Source organism: Aspergillus mulundensis (genome assembly GCF_003369625.1).
Source record: "Aspergillus mulundensis strain DSM 5745 chromosome Unknown scaffold_0, whole genome shotgun sequence".
Taxonomy (NCBI): domain Eukaryota; kingdom Fungi; phylum Ascomycota; class Eurotiomycetes; order Eurotiales; family Aspergillaceae; genus Aspergillus; species Aspergillus mulundensis.
The window spans coordinates 1,409,162-1,424,056 of record NW_020797888.1 but is presented as its reverse complement, the minus strand read 5'-3'; the positions used below and the strand labels follow the sequence as shown (position 1 = coordinate 1,424,056).

Genomic DNA, 14,895 nt, shown 5'->3' with positions numbered 1-14,895 from the left:
CACCCAAGGAAATATACCAATGTCCAGGATACATGATGGGTGGTTCAAAATCCAACTAGATAATACAAGATCATGAGAAGAGTTTCGCATGCTGGCCGTTCAAATTGGGGAGATGTTATACAAGGGTTGTTGTAGGCAGGCTGATTCGCGCAGCCCTATATAAGTAAGGTTAAATGTTTCCAAGATGCTTCAAGCAGCAACTAGATGAGACCGCATAGGGCAATTTACGCCTTCTGCGTCGTTCGCCTCGACGTAATGTTCCTTTCCGTGGTACTGGTACCATATCTTCAACGTCTTCTGCTGTAGAGGGGCCGGGTCGTGAAATCCAAGAATGTGGAACTGTATGAAAATCAATATTCTGAGTCTTGAAGACTGACAAGGGAAAATAGTGAGACACACCTTGGCTGTTTTCTTGGATATATTGAGCTGGCCATGGTCCACCAGCGCGGCTACCGGAATAGTGACATCAGTCACTGCGGGCTCCGTGTCAGCATTCCGTTTTGAAAGATAGTGGCCATATTCTGCCTTGGTGATGACCAGACCCCCTCGGCTGTACTCCTTGTCCTGCCGTCGTCGCACTTGGTCGGCCATGATCTCAATGGCCTGTGCGCTTTCCAACCTCTTCCGGGGAATTTGCTGCCTCAGCTTCTTCTGCCGCTTGGCAATCAGCTTTCGGCGATTGCGCCTTTCTCTGGGTCGAATGAACCCAAACTCGACCGCGCAATATGTTAGCCATGGCAGAAGAACGACCAGGGTAGCAGAGTCTGCTGTGACATTATCCATAGCACAAATCACAATCGGAAGTCTGATCCTCTGCCCTAGTCTGGCCCATGATAGGGACAAGATGAGACCCCGAGATTGAATGCTAACCCCGAATCCCATGCGGGTCAGTTCACTGACCTGGCGAGAACCGTGGATACTCCAGCCGAGCGATAAGTTCATAGAGACGGTAGCATTGACATCGAGCCGCACAGACCGCGGCTCGTTGGCTGGCGGCAACGCATAGTGCTTTTCAGAGCTCCATTGGGAGAGAGCATCAGTGGCCGCTGATCCGGAGAAGATGTTCCGAGAATATTTGAGAATAATGCCGTTCGTGACTGGTGACGAACTGATGGCAACAGTCCAAGCCTCCGCGGCTTTTTCTTCTTCGCGCTTCCTTGCGCGGATTACCTCGTATTCGTCCTCCTCTTCGTCTTCGGAAGACCGCGCGACGTCTTCTTCATCATCTTCAACAAAGGCAGGCGAAAGCTTCGGTGATTGAGAGGCAATTCCGACTTGGAGCTGGCTTACTTCCTGATGCTCAAGAAAGACATCCTCCCCAACAAAAGGTAAGAACAATGTTTGAATCACAAGAGGCCAATCAAGGTATCCGCTGGACCAGCTACAGAACGCAGTCTTTTTCTGGCCAATACTTTTAGTCACTTGCAAGTTGAGCATCGGTGGAGCTTCGAAAATTGAGCGACTGAAGGTAGTCCCAAGAACCACGTTGAAAGGCTTCGTCCCAGGCGTAACGACGATGCTTTTGGTCACGTTTGCTTGTAACGTGGTTTCTGGCAGGGCAGTAGCACCAACGGAGACGAGCGTATTCTGAAAATATGAAAATGGCCATCTTCTGAGGAGGCCCTTGGGGTTTCGGTCGGTAATTACTCGGTCGGTGCTGGCCCCGAGGGTGATATTCTGTGTACTTAAAAGCAAAGGGAGAGGGACCTCGAGGTTCTATCAGTAGCAGCTCCTAACAGCACGGACGCTAGCAGACTTACGTTTCGCATTTCAGTCTCGCCATCTTCGTATTCAAATTCGACCTGATTGAAGAGGCGCTGGAAACCCCCCGCGACACCAGCATATATCTCCAATTCGGGCCTGCCAGTAGCTTTATCTGCTTTCCCTGCCTCTTCCCCGTTCTCCATCTCATCATCCTCTTTCTCATCCTCCCCAAAAACAGTCTGGAGCGACGGGAACGGCGTCACAAAGGAGTACCGCACAGCAAAATTTGACAGTTTCGGCGAAGGCATTTCTAGGTATACTTCGTCGCCGTCCTTGTTCACGGTAATCATATCCGTAGCTTTGACGCCCACAACCAAAGATCCCTTTAAGCCGTTAGACAAGAGTCCTGGCGGTCACAGCAAGTAGTCTTTTCAAAGCAACAAGTATAGTAGAATAGTAGTGGGTATTCAGCATAGCATACCTTACTCTTAACCATAGAATTAAGCACTGTCCTCTCTCTCCTCTTCATCATTTCAAGGAACCAATCCCGGAACTCGTCCGACTTCATCGCCCTGACCCCAACCTGAGCCTGCTTCCCCTGCCTTTCCAGTTCGCCGCCTCGTCCCATTGATCCCCGTAAACCCCATTCCCTGCGCACTCCCTCTGCGCCTAACAGATCATACACGACTCTTTTCTGCGGGTCTATAAGGGATTCGTACGCGTCCTGAATGCGCTTGAATTGCTGCTCAGCCACGTCGCGCAGTTCCGACGGTTGTTTGTCCGGGTGGAAGCTTAACGTGAGCGTCCGGTATGCCGACCGGATCGCACCATCTGTGGGGGGAGGGTCGCGGGGGAGACCGAGGAGGGCGTAGTAGTCAGACTCTTCGGGATATGCCATCAGGAGGGAATACGCTTCTGCATCGTTGGCGTCGTTATCGGCGCCATCGGAGGCTGTGCGTCCGCTGGTATGATTCATCGCGTTCGAGTTCGAGGTGTCGGCGTCTTCTACCTAGTACTCGAGGGGTTGCACGCCGGCATAGAATGTATCAAAGCACCGCAATTCCGACGCTGGGTAGCTCAATAGTGTTTCCTTCCACTCATACGGTTCTGCGGTTCATTTTCCCGGTTAGACGTGCTGTGGGCGCTGTTGGTGATCAACGTCGACTTTTTTTTTTTCCATTGAATCTTTGCGGGGAGTGGCGGGCGGATGCTCCACCGGTTTGCAGGTGACGTTGTCTCCGACTCTTGGTCCTGCAGGTGGGATCGGCGCTACTTTCTCTTACAACCATCTACAGAGTGACTTATTTCTTACGAATCGGTTGCAAATTCTCAAGCTTAATATTCATATGCTCCTATCTCCCCCAAGATTGACAAGTGACCGGGTTCCCTGATCTCTTGCTACCAAGCAGACCCTACCAGATTACAACGCAATACTAGCCTAGCAACCCCCGCGCCTAGTTCCTAGCAGAGATCGCGAAATCATCAACGAAATTCTTGAACTTTTCTTCCATCTCCACGATGTAAGTCCGATAGCATTTGCAGCCTAGGTCAATTCTCTCGGCGGTCTGATAAGCGTCAGCGTTTTTCTCTCTCAGACCTTCGCATGTTATTCCCCGGAAAGGCGCCTCGGGCTTCGGATACATGCCGGCTTCGTGCATATACCGCAGCAAGCCGCCCACCAGTATCGTCCTACATCGACTATTGTGAGCCGTGCAGAGTCTCCAATAGCCATCGCCCAGACTGTGGTTGAGCTTGTCGTGCACAAAATCGATGGTACGTTGAATGGCTGCTTCTCTGCAATCATTGAGTGCGCCTGGAACGATTCAGCTAAGCAGAGCCAATTGCTCAAACTGGGTCTCTTACAAATTAAGTCGCCTGGGAAAGAGAGTCCCAGCGAGGGCACTGGACAGGACCCATGATTTATGGCTGTCCATGCTGTATGATCGAACTCCTTGGTCCAGCCCCAGACATATGTTATCCAGAGCCATACCACGAGGTCCCGCGAATACTCCGTGCGAGGTATGCTCTTAATCGACTTGAACCACGTATCCGCACAGAACCTTAGTGTATTGAGACATTCGAAGTGCTCCGCCACAGCAGTGATTCTGGCTAGAAGCTCGCGGCTCACCCGGCGCGGTACTGTATTAACCTTGCCATGGATGATATTCAGACATATCAAGAGCGCCTCGGAGCTGAAAGAGCGCACAACAATCATCTTTGCCGACTCTTGAGATCCGTTATTCTCCAACATACACCGGAACACCGGTGATGCAAACTTGAGGTGTTTTTCTGAGGTTCGGTAGGAGACTGTTTTGGAGCGTTCTTTTGGAGGCGCAGGCCGTGGTGGTATATCCTCAGTGTATTCACTCCAGACAACCGGCTCATCCTCTTGACCCCGTGGTGACATCGTTAGCCTCAATTGACCAGGGTCAAACAGCGTGCATGAACACGGCGACGATACATACCCCAAACAGCGAACGGCCGATCGCCGTCTTTCAGCAGGAGTATCACCTCTCCTTCAGGATCAATGACATAGCTGATATTTTCCATAAGGACATCGGCGTAGGATGCTCCCGCGCCCGCTTTTTCAGCCTGAGGTGACCATAAATCGGCCATGGACACCTCCGTTTTTACCTTTTCGACTTGAGATATCTCGGTAGACTTAATTGGCGAAAACACGTCGGTATTGAACGCCTCCGTATCTGCCTTCTCAGCTTGAATGAATTGAGGCATCTCATCGACTTGAAATGGCGACGATTCATCCGGCGTGGCGTTACCGGTCTCTGTGCACGCTTTATCGGTGGAATCCGAGCCCCACGATGCCCTCTCTACAGCGGGTTCGTCCATTCTAGCTTCAGACTCGTATTCTTCGTCGGACGAAGCAGCCTCGTAGTCGAATATGTCGATGAGAGACATCCTGGTGGCGGATATGGATCAATCAAGGTGAGTCGAAGTTGAGCCAGAGGGGAAAAGATGGACTGAGGGGTTCTTGTCCGATTGATTCTTATGCTTTCTTCGTGCAAGGGTGGTCCAACGGGCTAAGTCCCATCCCATAGGATCTTTGCTGGGATGAAATTCCGGTGGAAGGATACCAGTTAGGGTTTCAACGAATCAGCGATTTTAGGGGACGATTGCACGATATGTCAGTGCAGATTAAACTATACCTATATGTCCTTAGTTTGGAGTAAATTATTAATATACAGCTCAGTCGGAACCCGTATCCGCTTCACATCATCATGATCCCAAGCCGTCCGAGATCCGGCCTGCCGATATCAAACGGACTCTCTAACTCCAAGCATCATCCATCCATTACATCAACCCATCAATACAGAGTGCGCCAGAGGGCCTCGAGGCCACGCATCTCAAGCCCCCCTCACCCAAACCACATTACCCAACGAAAACGACACATCCACGACCCCGAACGCCAGAAACAGCTGCTCACGCGGCAACCCCCCATACAGCAAATCTTCATTACCAGATGAATCTTGCTTCTGTACACCGTTCTGCACCTGACTGTCCAGCGACGGCCCATCTAAGAGGAAGGCCACCTTCCCCTGCTGATAACCCACGGCATGATGAGCCTCGATCAACGCCTCGATCCGCGCCTCAATAAGCGACACGAGCGGCTTTGTGCTGCCCCAACAGCAGCTGAGTTCACGCACGAGATCGAGGCCGCCGCGGATCAGGTTGATGCACTCGGGGAGATCGGCGATAAGCCCGCCGGCGCTGAGGACGTCGATTGCGGAGAGGACCACGTAGCCTACGAAAGGGTCGATGAAGGGCGATCCTATCTTCGATATTGGCTCCGTTGTTAAGGGCGAGACGTTGGGATCGAAGGCGTAGCGTTCGAGCGCGAGGGCGGTGCGTAGGATCTCGGCCGCGTGGTTGCGGGCTGTGTGGACGTACTGCCTTGCCATGCCCGGTCTGAGAAGGGTCGCGCGAGCGTACCGATTAAGTTTTAGGAGGGCGGCGTGGTACAAAAGATGGATGGAGATGAAGGGGTCGGCTTTGCCGGCTTGGATACTGCGCTCTAGGTTCGCGGCTGTGAAGGTTAGGTACGTTGGGAGTCGCGAGAGCCACTGGTCTGAGCGGTGGACGATGGTGCTGTAGAAGTCCTCGAATAGCTTGTTGTAAGAGTCTGCGGGAATCAAGGATAGACGGAAGACGTGGTCGGAGACGTCGCCCCATATTGAGATTACGTCGATGAGGAGGGCCATGGAGCTTAGGTTGGAGAGTTCGTGGGTTTGCGATGGAACTTGGTTCAGGAAGGTTTGGAAAAATGGAACTGTGGTGTATTCCTGGGCTTCGTAAATTTTTTCGCGGCAGGGGAGGCGAAGGAAAGCGGTTTGGGAGGAGATGAAGGTTGTTGACGGGGCGTAGAAGCATGATAGGCGCTATGCATTTATGGGTTAGTTAGGGCTATACCGAGACTAGAGAGAAGAGGAAAGATTGAGGTTACCCACATCAGTCAAGAAAGCAATCCAGAAGGTCCGTCGGCGACACTCGATTAGCGCTTGGGGATGTAGGCCGTATTCACAGGGCTGGGTTTGCTCTACGATGACTCCACCCAATTCAACATTATACCGCAGGCCACATACTGTTCGCACTGCGGCGCCTGCAGCATCCCAGGATTTCACGAGTGCACCAACCGCATAGTACCAGAGGCTGATTATGATACGGCTTTGAGCAAGCTGCAAGGAAAGATTGTGCTGGCTATGCTCGAGTGCATATCTCGCAGTGCGGGAGAACCTCTTCATCGCTGCCATCTTGTCAGGGCGGTCCGAGAAGACAGAACCCAGAGACATCATGCAGTAAAGAAGCATGTTATCAGCAAGAGACTTTGTATGGCATGATTTGAGCCAGAGAAGAAACCGTCTCCTAGGAAACATATAGTATAAGCGGTCGTTCACGCATGAGAAGTACATTTCGGTATAATGGCTTGCGGATTCTGGATCGATAGCATAAGGGCCTGCTTTCCAGTCAGCAGCCAGCGGATCATGGGCGTCTAGGTCCTTGATCTCCGTCAATATTTCCGCGTAGTCAGTGGAAGCTGAACTGGCGGCGCTGCTCATAGAATGGCGCGAAAAATGTCCATGTCCGACAGGAGGCTGTTGCAGCCTTGCTGCATAACGATGGTCGAGATCCGTGGTGTTCTCAAGGTTGCTATCCACAGCAGAAGGCGTAAGCATGGAATCATCAGATAGGGGAGACTGCGAATTGGTTCCTGGGAGAGAGGTAGAGCTTCCTGAAGCTCTTGCAACAGAATATAGTGAACTGGAGGTACCTGCATTGTTAGGATTCCCCACTGCAGCATTATCTCTTGTATCGTATTTCTTTGTAAACTGCGTCGCCCTGGATGCTGCGCGGTGACCACGAGGCCTAGTAAGGGGTCAGGATTTCGGTTCGTGACTTCCATTTTGTTGGTCAAATACTTACGCACTCTCGAATCTGCACTCCCTCCCAGACTTCTGGCACTGGTCGCACTTCGGCAGGTTTGGATGGCACTTTATCTTCTTTTCGCGACATGTAAGGCATGCCTGAGCTAGTCGTTTTCGTGGCTTGCCCGCTTTCGTAATGCCCCAATTGGCGTTAACCGGCATGCCATCAACTATTTTAGGGCAATGTGATCCATCGGCGTATATGTAACAAAGACCTTCACCTTCAATGTATCGTTCATCGACGACGTGCAGGCGTACTTGAGGCTTTGCTGATTTACCAGTAGCAGTGAGGTGGGTCGACTCGGCTGGACTGGATGAAGGGATTGCCGCGGTGTTCCTATCGTTGGATTCCTCATTATAACCATGGAAACCAGCAGGCTGTCTGGGTTGAAATGAGTTCGAGTTATTGCCTAAGTACCTAGAAACATCGTTGCCACCCGCGTGCGTAGAGATGTGGGATATAGGAGGTAGATTCTGAGACTGTGGCGAGGTTATCAGATCGGAATGTGTTTTAGAGTTCTCGTAAAGGCCTGCTGCACGCGCCTGCGGTCGGGGTGTGCTTGTTCCATTATAGCGTAATCGCTCGGGGGACTCTCTACCGTCATTTGGTGCCAAGTAGATTCCGAAAGCCCTTGGGTTATAGGGTGACGGCGACCGGCTTGATTGCGCGGCGGGCGTAAGAAGCTGGCTGACTGAGGGAAGTTGCTCGCTCGGCTGTGGCTGTTGATACCTAGAATTCCTAGAGTAGCCGGAAGGGCCCTCTTCCTCGTCGACCCGTTCGCCCCGGTTTCGTGGACGCAGAAATGGGTCTGTTCCAAACTGTAATGGTGCTGAAGTGCGAGGAGGTGGAAGTTGGTATGGATGGGATCCCGAAACTGATAGGTTAGCTGGACGATCCGGTTCTTGCTCCGCGGGCCCATCGGCAACAGGTAACATACGCCCGAAGGGTCCAATATAGTAGGCCGATGACATGGCGGTTCGGTTCGGTTCCTCTCGTGTAGGACAAATGTCGTCTTCGTACTGCCGAACCCTCTAACGAACGGGAAGGAACGCGCCGCCGGGGACGAACGTCGGTATTGACCTTACCAGAAGGCTTGAGGCATCCAAATTAAATGAGTGAAAGTCGTGAAATAAGCCCTAATTAGACCTGAGGCAATCTGAGAAAAAGGCGCATGGTTAGTCACTGATGTAGACAAGTTTGTGGACACATCCCGTGAGGTTACCCGATCAAGGAAGTACACACCTTGCTTTTCGTTGGTAAACTTTACTCTGCAGGATCTTTTGTGACGTTCAGACCGTTAACAAAGTAAGGACTGCAGGAAGGATGGAGTAGAACGCAAGTGGCAGGCCGCAATCCAGGTAGTCGGGTCAGAGCCTTGGATCCGGCTTGGAGATAAGAAAAGCCCCCAGGTCAAGGCTCGGTATATAATCCGGCGCAGGGACAGAACGTGATACCGGATAGGGACGTCGTCCACAATAAGACCAATAGAAAGAAATTCCACAATAGGATAGGCCGTTGCCACGCGGATTGCTGGAACCTCCCGTACGCTAGGAATAGGATAGACGAGCGTGAGTGGGCCTCAGTGGGGACACGAGTGAGATCTAGAGGTGGAAACTCATGGCGCAAACGGCCCTGAAACTCGTTCTTCTTAGTTTCTTTCTCGGGACGAGCTTCCCACAGCAGGGTTGGGTACTGCAGGATCTCAGCCGGAGCCCCCAGAGGCCTTTGAGCAACGGGCGTCTATCCAGATTGGTATGGACTCCAGCGGGATCAACAGTCGTGATTTGCCCCAAGCCGCAAATGGCCGAGTCACGTAGCAAATGGTTTGTGCAAGATCCTGATGACAAAGAAGGGTGGTAGCTTTGGGGCTCCAGCTTGCAATTCAGTCAGAGAAAGAGCGGGTGGGAAGCCTTGGGGGCCATGAACACGAGAGGCAAAAAGAAAAGAGAGACGCCCGTTTGCCGAACAGATGTAGCCTCCACATCCGAATGCAGTAAGAGGCAAATACCAGTCCGGGGTGGTGACAAGGTGGATAGTTTCTATAATTACACCCATTAATTTGCTTTTCTTCTCTCCCACTCCCCTTGTTCGGCTTGAGTAATGTACTCTCACAGGGGAGACACACAACCAACAGTGAGGAGCCGCTCGTACGTACCTTATTGGACCAGGAGGTCTAATGTCGGCCAGGTTGCTGCAGCCGCTAACGGAGAAGAACAATGAATGCTGGGAGAGATGTCATGCCGGCGACAAAATCACGACGGAACAAGGGCCAGGCCGAGGATCAGCGATTCGCTGTCAGGGCTGCGACTGGTATTTTGCGTGAGGGCTTGGACGCGGGGGAATGATGCCCAGGTTCGGTGTCGCCTTTGACGCTGAATATGGATGCCCTGGTACAAGAACCCTGCAGAAGACAGGGGGAGCGCGGAGAACACACGGGTGGGACGGACCGACTAAGAAACACTCGGCAGACTAGGCTTGAAGGACAAGAAACTGAAGCAAGAAACGAGAACTGAGGGGAAGAAAATGGAAGCGAGTGGTGTGGTGGTGGTGAGGGAGAGCGGAGAGGGAGAGGAGCTCGAGACAAGCAGAACAGGTTGACTGACGGTGTCTGCGATCTGAATCCACGATATGATCCCAATCCCACCCATACCCGTGACAGCGCTCTCCAGGGCTGATTCAGACTCGTCGTGTTTCGACTATGGATCATTTACTTTCTTTCGGACACTCCCCTACCGAGATACAGTCTCCACCTGGATGTCGATCCACCACCATATGTTTTGCTTGAGCCACGCCAGTCGGCCCTGCGCCCAACTTCTGAGTGTCCGGCAATGGATTCATTTAACTGAGCTGCCGCCGCTCACCGTTACCCTTGCTCGTTGCTTTTTCTTCCCTATTCTATCAATCCGCTTCGGACTTGGCTGGCCTGAGGTCCACCTGCGCCCCGCAACCAGGATTTTCTGACGGCGTTTCAAACGATCCTTCCCTCTCCATCTGACCATACTTGGGACGGATTCATCCTCGGGACGGCATATGAAAATAACCTTGTCTGGTCTTGACCAAATGTCAGAACGGCGGATGCCCCCGTGATGTTTGAGCTCCTTTCATTTGTTTCACCCGCTAGGCCCATCGGTCGATCATCAGTATGGCCCTGGTCTGTCCTTCCTGCGTGCACTGACAGGATTTCAGCCATACCAATCATTTGCGGAGTGATTGCTTCTTACTCAGGTCATCGAGGGTCAGAGATTACTCTCCTGGACTGCTTCTCGGTGGCATCCCCTCGTTAGCTCATTGGCGGCATTGTGATTGAAGATAAACTTTGACCAGCTGGCACTTGTGCATGTAGGATTCGTTATCTGACCCCTGGAAGCTTCAAGGGAGTGGGTAACTGTCTCTTTGAAGACAACCGCAAGCGCAGAGAACCGAGGACTTGAGAGTGAGACTAGCTCTGTTTCGCAGTTCGTCCTGGTCGTTCGCGGGGATGGCTGCGCTAAGTGGAAACACCCGTGGTCGGCTCCTGCAAGCACAGTTGGGATGGTGAGACTAACTCCCGGTTTCACGACTCGATGACGGCCGATTCTATGCTGCTGGCCTACCGGATCGAGTCTCGAGCCCTGGCGATCAGATCTGCAGTCTCGTTATTATTATTATTAGCATCTCTTTGTTTCCATCTTGGCCCCGTATACCACCCCTTTGTCTGCCGATAATTTGCGCTGCTCTCGGTGACATCGAGTCAGGATCCGCTCCGGGTGGACTACTACCTCCAAAAATGGCATGTGCCAGTCTGTCCTAGTCTCTCAGAGTCGCCGTCGCTCCAGCGAACGAATAGAAATATCTCCGTATGGAAGGTCATTGGTGCGATGTGAGTTTAGATCCAATTTATCCGTGCGTACGGAGCATAGCGAGATTACTCGTCCTATCAGGCCCGGCTCCTCCATCCCTTGGACCTCGCGAGAGCCCTGTCGGGACAAGTCGACGAATTAGAGGAGCAGCTTAGGCTGAGCATCATGCACCCTGATTCCTTCAGCTTTCCCATGTCTCCGCTCGGACCTAGGCCCGGTACGGAGGTATAAAGATGAGCGAATCTGGGTGAACTATGATCTTGATCATCGTCAAAAAGTACTGCTCACACCAATCAGCCGTCCCTCTCTGCGGCCGGGATTATTCCTTTAAGCAACGCGGAGGCCAAGGTCTCCGCTATCGTGCTGACAGGCGCAAGAATCGAGTAAACCGCCCCGGGGCCGCTCTGCTCTTGGTTTGCGGCGTTGCGCCCTAGCGCCAACGGCGTCCGTTATCCCCTTGTCGGCCTCTGGAGTCTGGTCGGCTGGCTCAACTCCGACCGAAAAGCTATGCCATGGGACGGTTTAATATCAGTAAACCCTTGGTCTTTGAAACTCCGAGGAGCAAACGAAACAGCGAGTCTACCTCTGTACTCAGGGCACTCGCTCCGAGTCGCTCGTTAACTGACGCTAAAAAATTGGACCAGAAGGGGTCTGCAGCAGCAGGAGAAAGAGGCTAAAGCAGCACGATACCGACTGGCCCCCGAAAGCTCACCGAGCAAGGCCAGGATCCTAAAGGACTAGGATGTAGATCACTGACCTTTTGGACTTTGAGTCAAGGATCTGGTATTGTGGAAGATTGTTTCGGGACCACATCATCAACCTCCGCGGCACGCGAAATTCGATGCTCGACCGGGTTTTGGTCGGTAGCCGCGGCGCTGCAAGGGAATGCTGGCTGATCGAGCTGTAGGTTCCCGCCGGGCTGCATGCGCGACTCGCGAGAGAGTGCTGGAGGGTAATTTCGAGAGGCTGGTCATGCATGGTCCCTGTCTGTACGACCGGATCTTCGAACTGACAAGCAACGAGACCAACAAGTCAATGTGGCAGCAAAGTCACCCGGAATTCGTTTCTAATAGCATTTGGCAGCCTTAATTGCGATCCCGGACATTTGGTGCCGGGGTTGTTGGATTCAGTTGTTGCTGAGGTGGAAATGCTCGAGTTCCTCACGTGCCTTCCTTCTACAGCGACAAACACCTCAGCCTCCTCCGTCTTCCTCAAAAGTTGGTCCCCGCTTGTCGTGCAGGAATCATCTCTCTTCCTGGTTGCGCTGTCAACCTACCCCTGCTTATTACCGGTGAGCCCTTTATAGCCATTGATTCTTCGCGCTCCCATACCGCTCGTTGTTCCTCGATCGAGATGCATCCAACTGGGGTGCTTTGCCGTGGCTAGGCCCCAACAGAGTTAGGTATGGGCGACTCGCAGCAAAATGCCGAGTAATTGTCACCTTACTAAACAAGAAAGTGCCCATAAGCATTAGCCACCGGTCCTTGTGGGTCTCCATGAGGCTAACTCATGTCAGAAAAAGGCGCGCAATCCGTCTTTCGTAATGGCACATTATGGCAGTAAGTGTATGGCCACCTTACCTTGAACTTCGTTTTTCCTTCTCTAGCAATTTAGAGGACATGAAGCTGAGAAAAGGCTATTTAGGTCTCGACACCGTCGGTCGTCCTATCAATCATCACACGGCGGTCCACGAGTGGAGAAAACACAGAGGACGCACCTCCACACTGCGGGACCTTATCCTCACGTATGATGTACGGAATATCAATCCAATTGTCTTTCAACATCGCTGGCAGCTACATTACACCATATGGGGCGAATCAACAGGAATCAACAGCTGCAGGGAAGTAAACAAGACATTTTTTCGAAGGGGAGAGTGTACCGGCACAATACCAATCCTGTCCTGCATGAGTCGTCAGTATAGCATACGCCCGGGATTTCCGACATGTTGAGATTAAAGCCAGAAGATGTCCGGATTGGCACTTTGAGACTGCGGGTGGAATCCTTTGGTAAGCTGTTTCAGTCGTCTTATTTTATGGCCCCGAGGACTAGTGTAAGCGCTTATGCGCCAATGGTTTGTGGGCGCCAGATTTATTCTTGGAGTCTTGACTTTAATATACAAGCCCAGGGGCGGTTCGCAATTCCCTCATACCGCACGAACTGGGTTCCCCATGCACGGGCTCTGATCCTACCAAGTACCGGGTGGAGCTAGACGGTAGTCATTCGCCGCTAGGTCCATATGTCCTTCAAGTGTCGGATTCGCTCGGGATTTGGACATCAGGTCACAACATACCATTTTTACGGAGGTACTTGTGCGCATCAAAAAACGCACACGGCCGATGCGGTCTCACCGGTCCGGTCCCCGTTGAGTTCGTCCTTGTTGACTTGTGAGGCTTTCCAATCCCCTTGACATCATGCGGCCTGCTCCTTGGCGATTAACTATGGGCGAAAATTGATTGTATCGGATGCATGTAATATGTACCGAGCACAGCCTACGCAGGGTACATCGTCGAAGTCGTACAGGGACTACTCCTACCCGGCGCACGGAGACGGATACGACTCTCATTAGTTCGAAGATTCCCGTCGCTCCAGTCGATGCTACATAATAGCTCAGCTATACATTTTCTCGAACATTGTCGCTTCTTCGCGAAGACCCATCAAATCTCCGCCATAGAGCAATATATGAGCCGTTCTGAAGCTCAAATTCAACAATGCGGCGACGTTACCCTCCAAAATCAAACGGCCTAGGATCGGTAAAAGCCATCGGGAAAATCTGTGCGCTACTACTCCTACACCGATTCGCTCTCGGTATGAATGCCCTACTCCGTGGTTAGGCCTAAGCTAGTCTTAGTGCATCACAAAATCTGCTTAGGCTTTGAGAGGCGTCGAGGCGAGTTTGGCGGTGGATCATGTTTTACCTAGCATGATAATGTCCATTGTTCGAATACAGGCCGCGCTGGTTGAACGGTTTCAAATCTAGATCTTCTAGGCAACCTGTCGATCAACATGGAAGACCTGGCACCCATTCTTCACTACCGCTTGCGTATTAGTCTATCTGATGAAGGCGTCATTATACGTATCTTCCAGGCCTTGCAAATTTGGTTTCGGTCAACAAAAATGACTGATATAGTATTCCGCCACAGGGCACGGGAAAAAACAAGTCATTGTCAATTGTTCTCAATGGCCTCACTTCAAGTTAAAGCCGACTAGCCATGTTAGGCCCTCGGTCATGCTCTCAGAAAGGGAAGGCTTGACGCAGCGCTCATCCTAGATACAGATCATGCACCCTCACTTCGATGAGCGGTGTATTTGGCTTTTCACCTGCTCCAAAGAGACAAAGATGCGGCTTGGTGATCCAAACACCTCTTTGCCCGGTTTCTCTCCGGTTCTCCAAGTCGCCCAAGCTACAAACTACGCCCCTTCTATACCATCCATACCACTGCTTCATACACGGCTTTTATAACCCCGAAAGAAGAAACCGGGCAGAAAAGCGACATTCGGACGACGGTCTTGACGTCTGATGCGGGACACATCAGCGAATAGCTGGCTTTGGTGTCATCAAGGCTTTCGCCGACGTATATCGCCACCCGAAAGAATTGTTCCTGGTGTCCAGTTCCCTCCGGGCTAGGCTAGACCATCAGCGCCAGCTGCCAACGAGGCTCTGACTTGGCCGAACAATATGGATGTAACACCCGATATTCCGAGAACAAGGTCACCGGTGTGCAGGAGACGTCATGGTCATGCTGAGTACATAACGGTTACCTACGGCCGAGTCGGAAGAAGACTGGAGAAGATAAGCTACGGGGTAGGTAGCGTAGTAATATTATGGGGTGGTATAGCATTAGCAGCTCCACGTTGTCCATTGATAAATTGCCGGTTGAAATATGAGACATTTCGTTATAGAGATCTAGTGCTA

The 14,895-nt window shown here is 52.0% G+C and overlaps 3 protein-coding genes across 3 annotated transcripts; all 3 read right to left on the bottom strand.

Annotated features, from left to right (window-relative positions):
* Positions 1 to 189: 189 nt before the first annotated feature.
* Positions 190 to 2,680, bottom strand: DSM5745_00392 (J domain-containing protein; the record flags this gene model as incomplete). The annotated part of the gene is made up of 4 exons (XM_026742408.1): positions 190 to 339; positions 400 to 1,677; positions 1,761 to 2,087; positions 2,186 to 2,680. 4 exons carry the CDS (start codon positions 2,678 to 2,680, stop codon positions 190 to 192), a joined length of 2,250 nt encoding a protein of 749 aa, XP_026608253.1.
* Positions 2,681 to 3,158: 478 nt separating this feature from the next.
* DSM5745_00391 (uncharacterized protein) lies at positions 3,159 to 4,620 on the bottom strand (the record flags this gene model as incomplete). Its single annotated transcript, XM_026742407.1, has 3 exons — positions 3,159 to 3,517; positions 3,568 to 4,092; positions 4,170 to 4,620. The coding sequence occupies 3 exons, from the start codon at positions 4,618 to 4,620 to the stop codon at positions 3,159 to 3,161; spliced, it is 1,335 nt and encodes a 444-aa protein (XP_026608252.1).
* Positions 4,621 to 5,066: 446 nt separating this feature from the next.
* Positions 5,067 to 8,114, bottom strand: DSM5745_00390 (Zn(II)2Cys6 transcription factor; the record flags this gene model as incomplete). The annotated part of the gene is made up of 3 exons (XM_026742406.1): positions 5,067 to 6,098; positions 6,303 to 7,083; positions 7,141 to 8,114. The coding sequence occupies 3 exons, from the start codon at positions 8,112 to 8,114 to the stop codon at positions 5,067 to 5,069; spliced, it is 2,787 nt and encodes a 928-aa protein (XP_026608251.1).
* Positions 8,115 to 14,895: the final 6,781 nt, after the last annotated feature.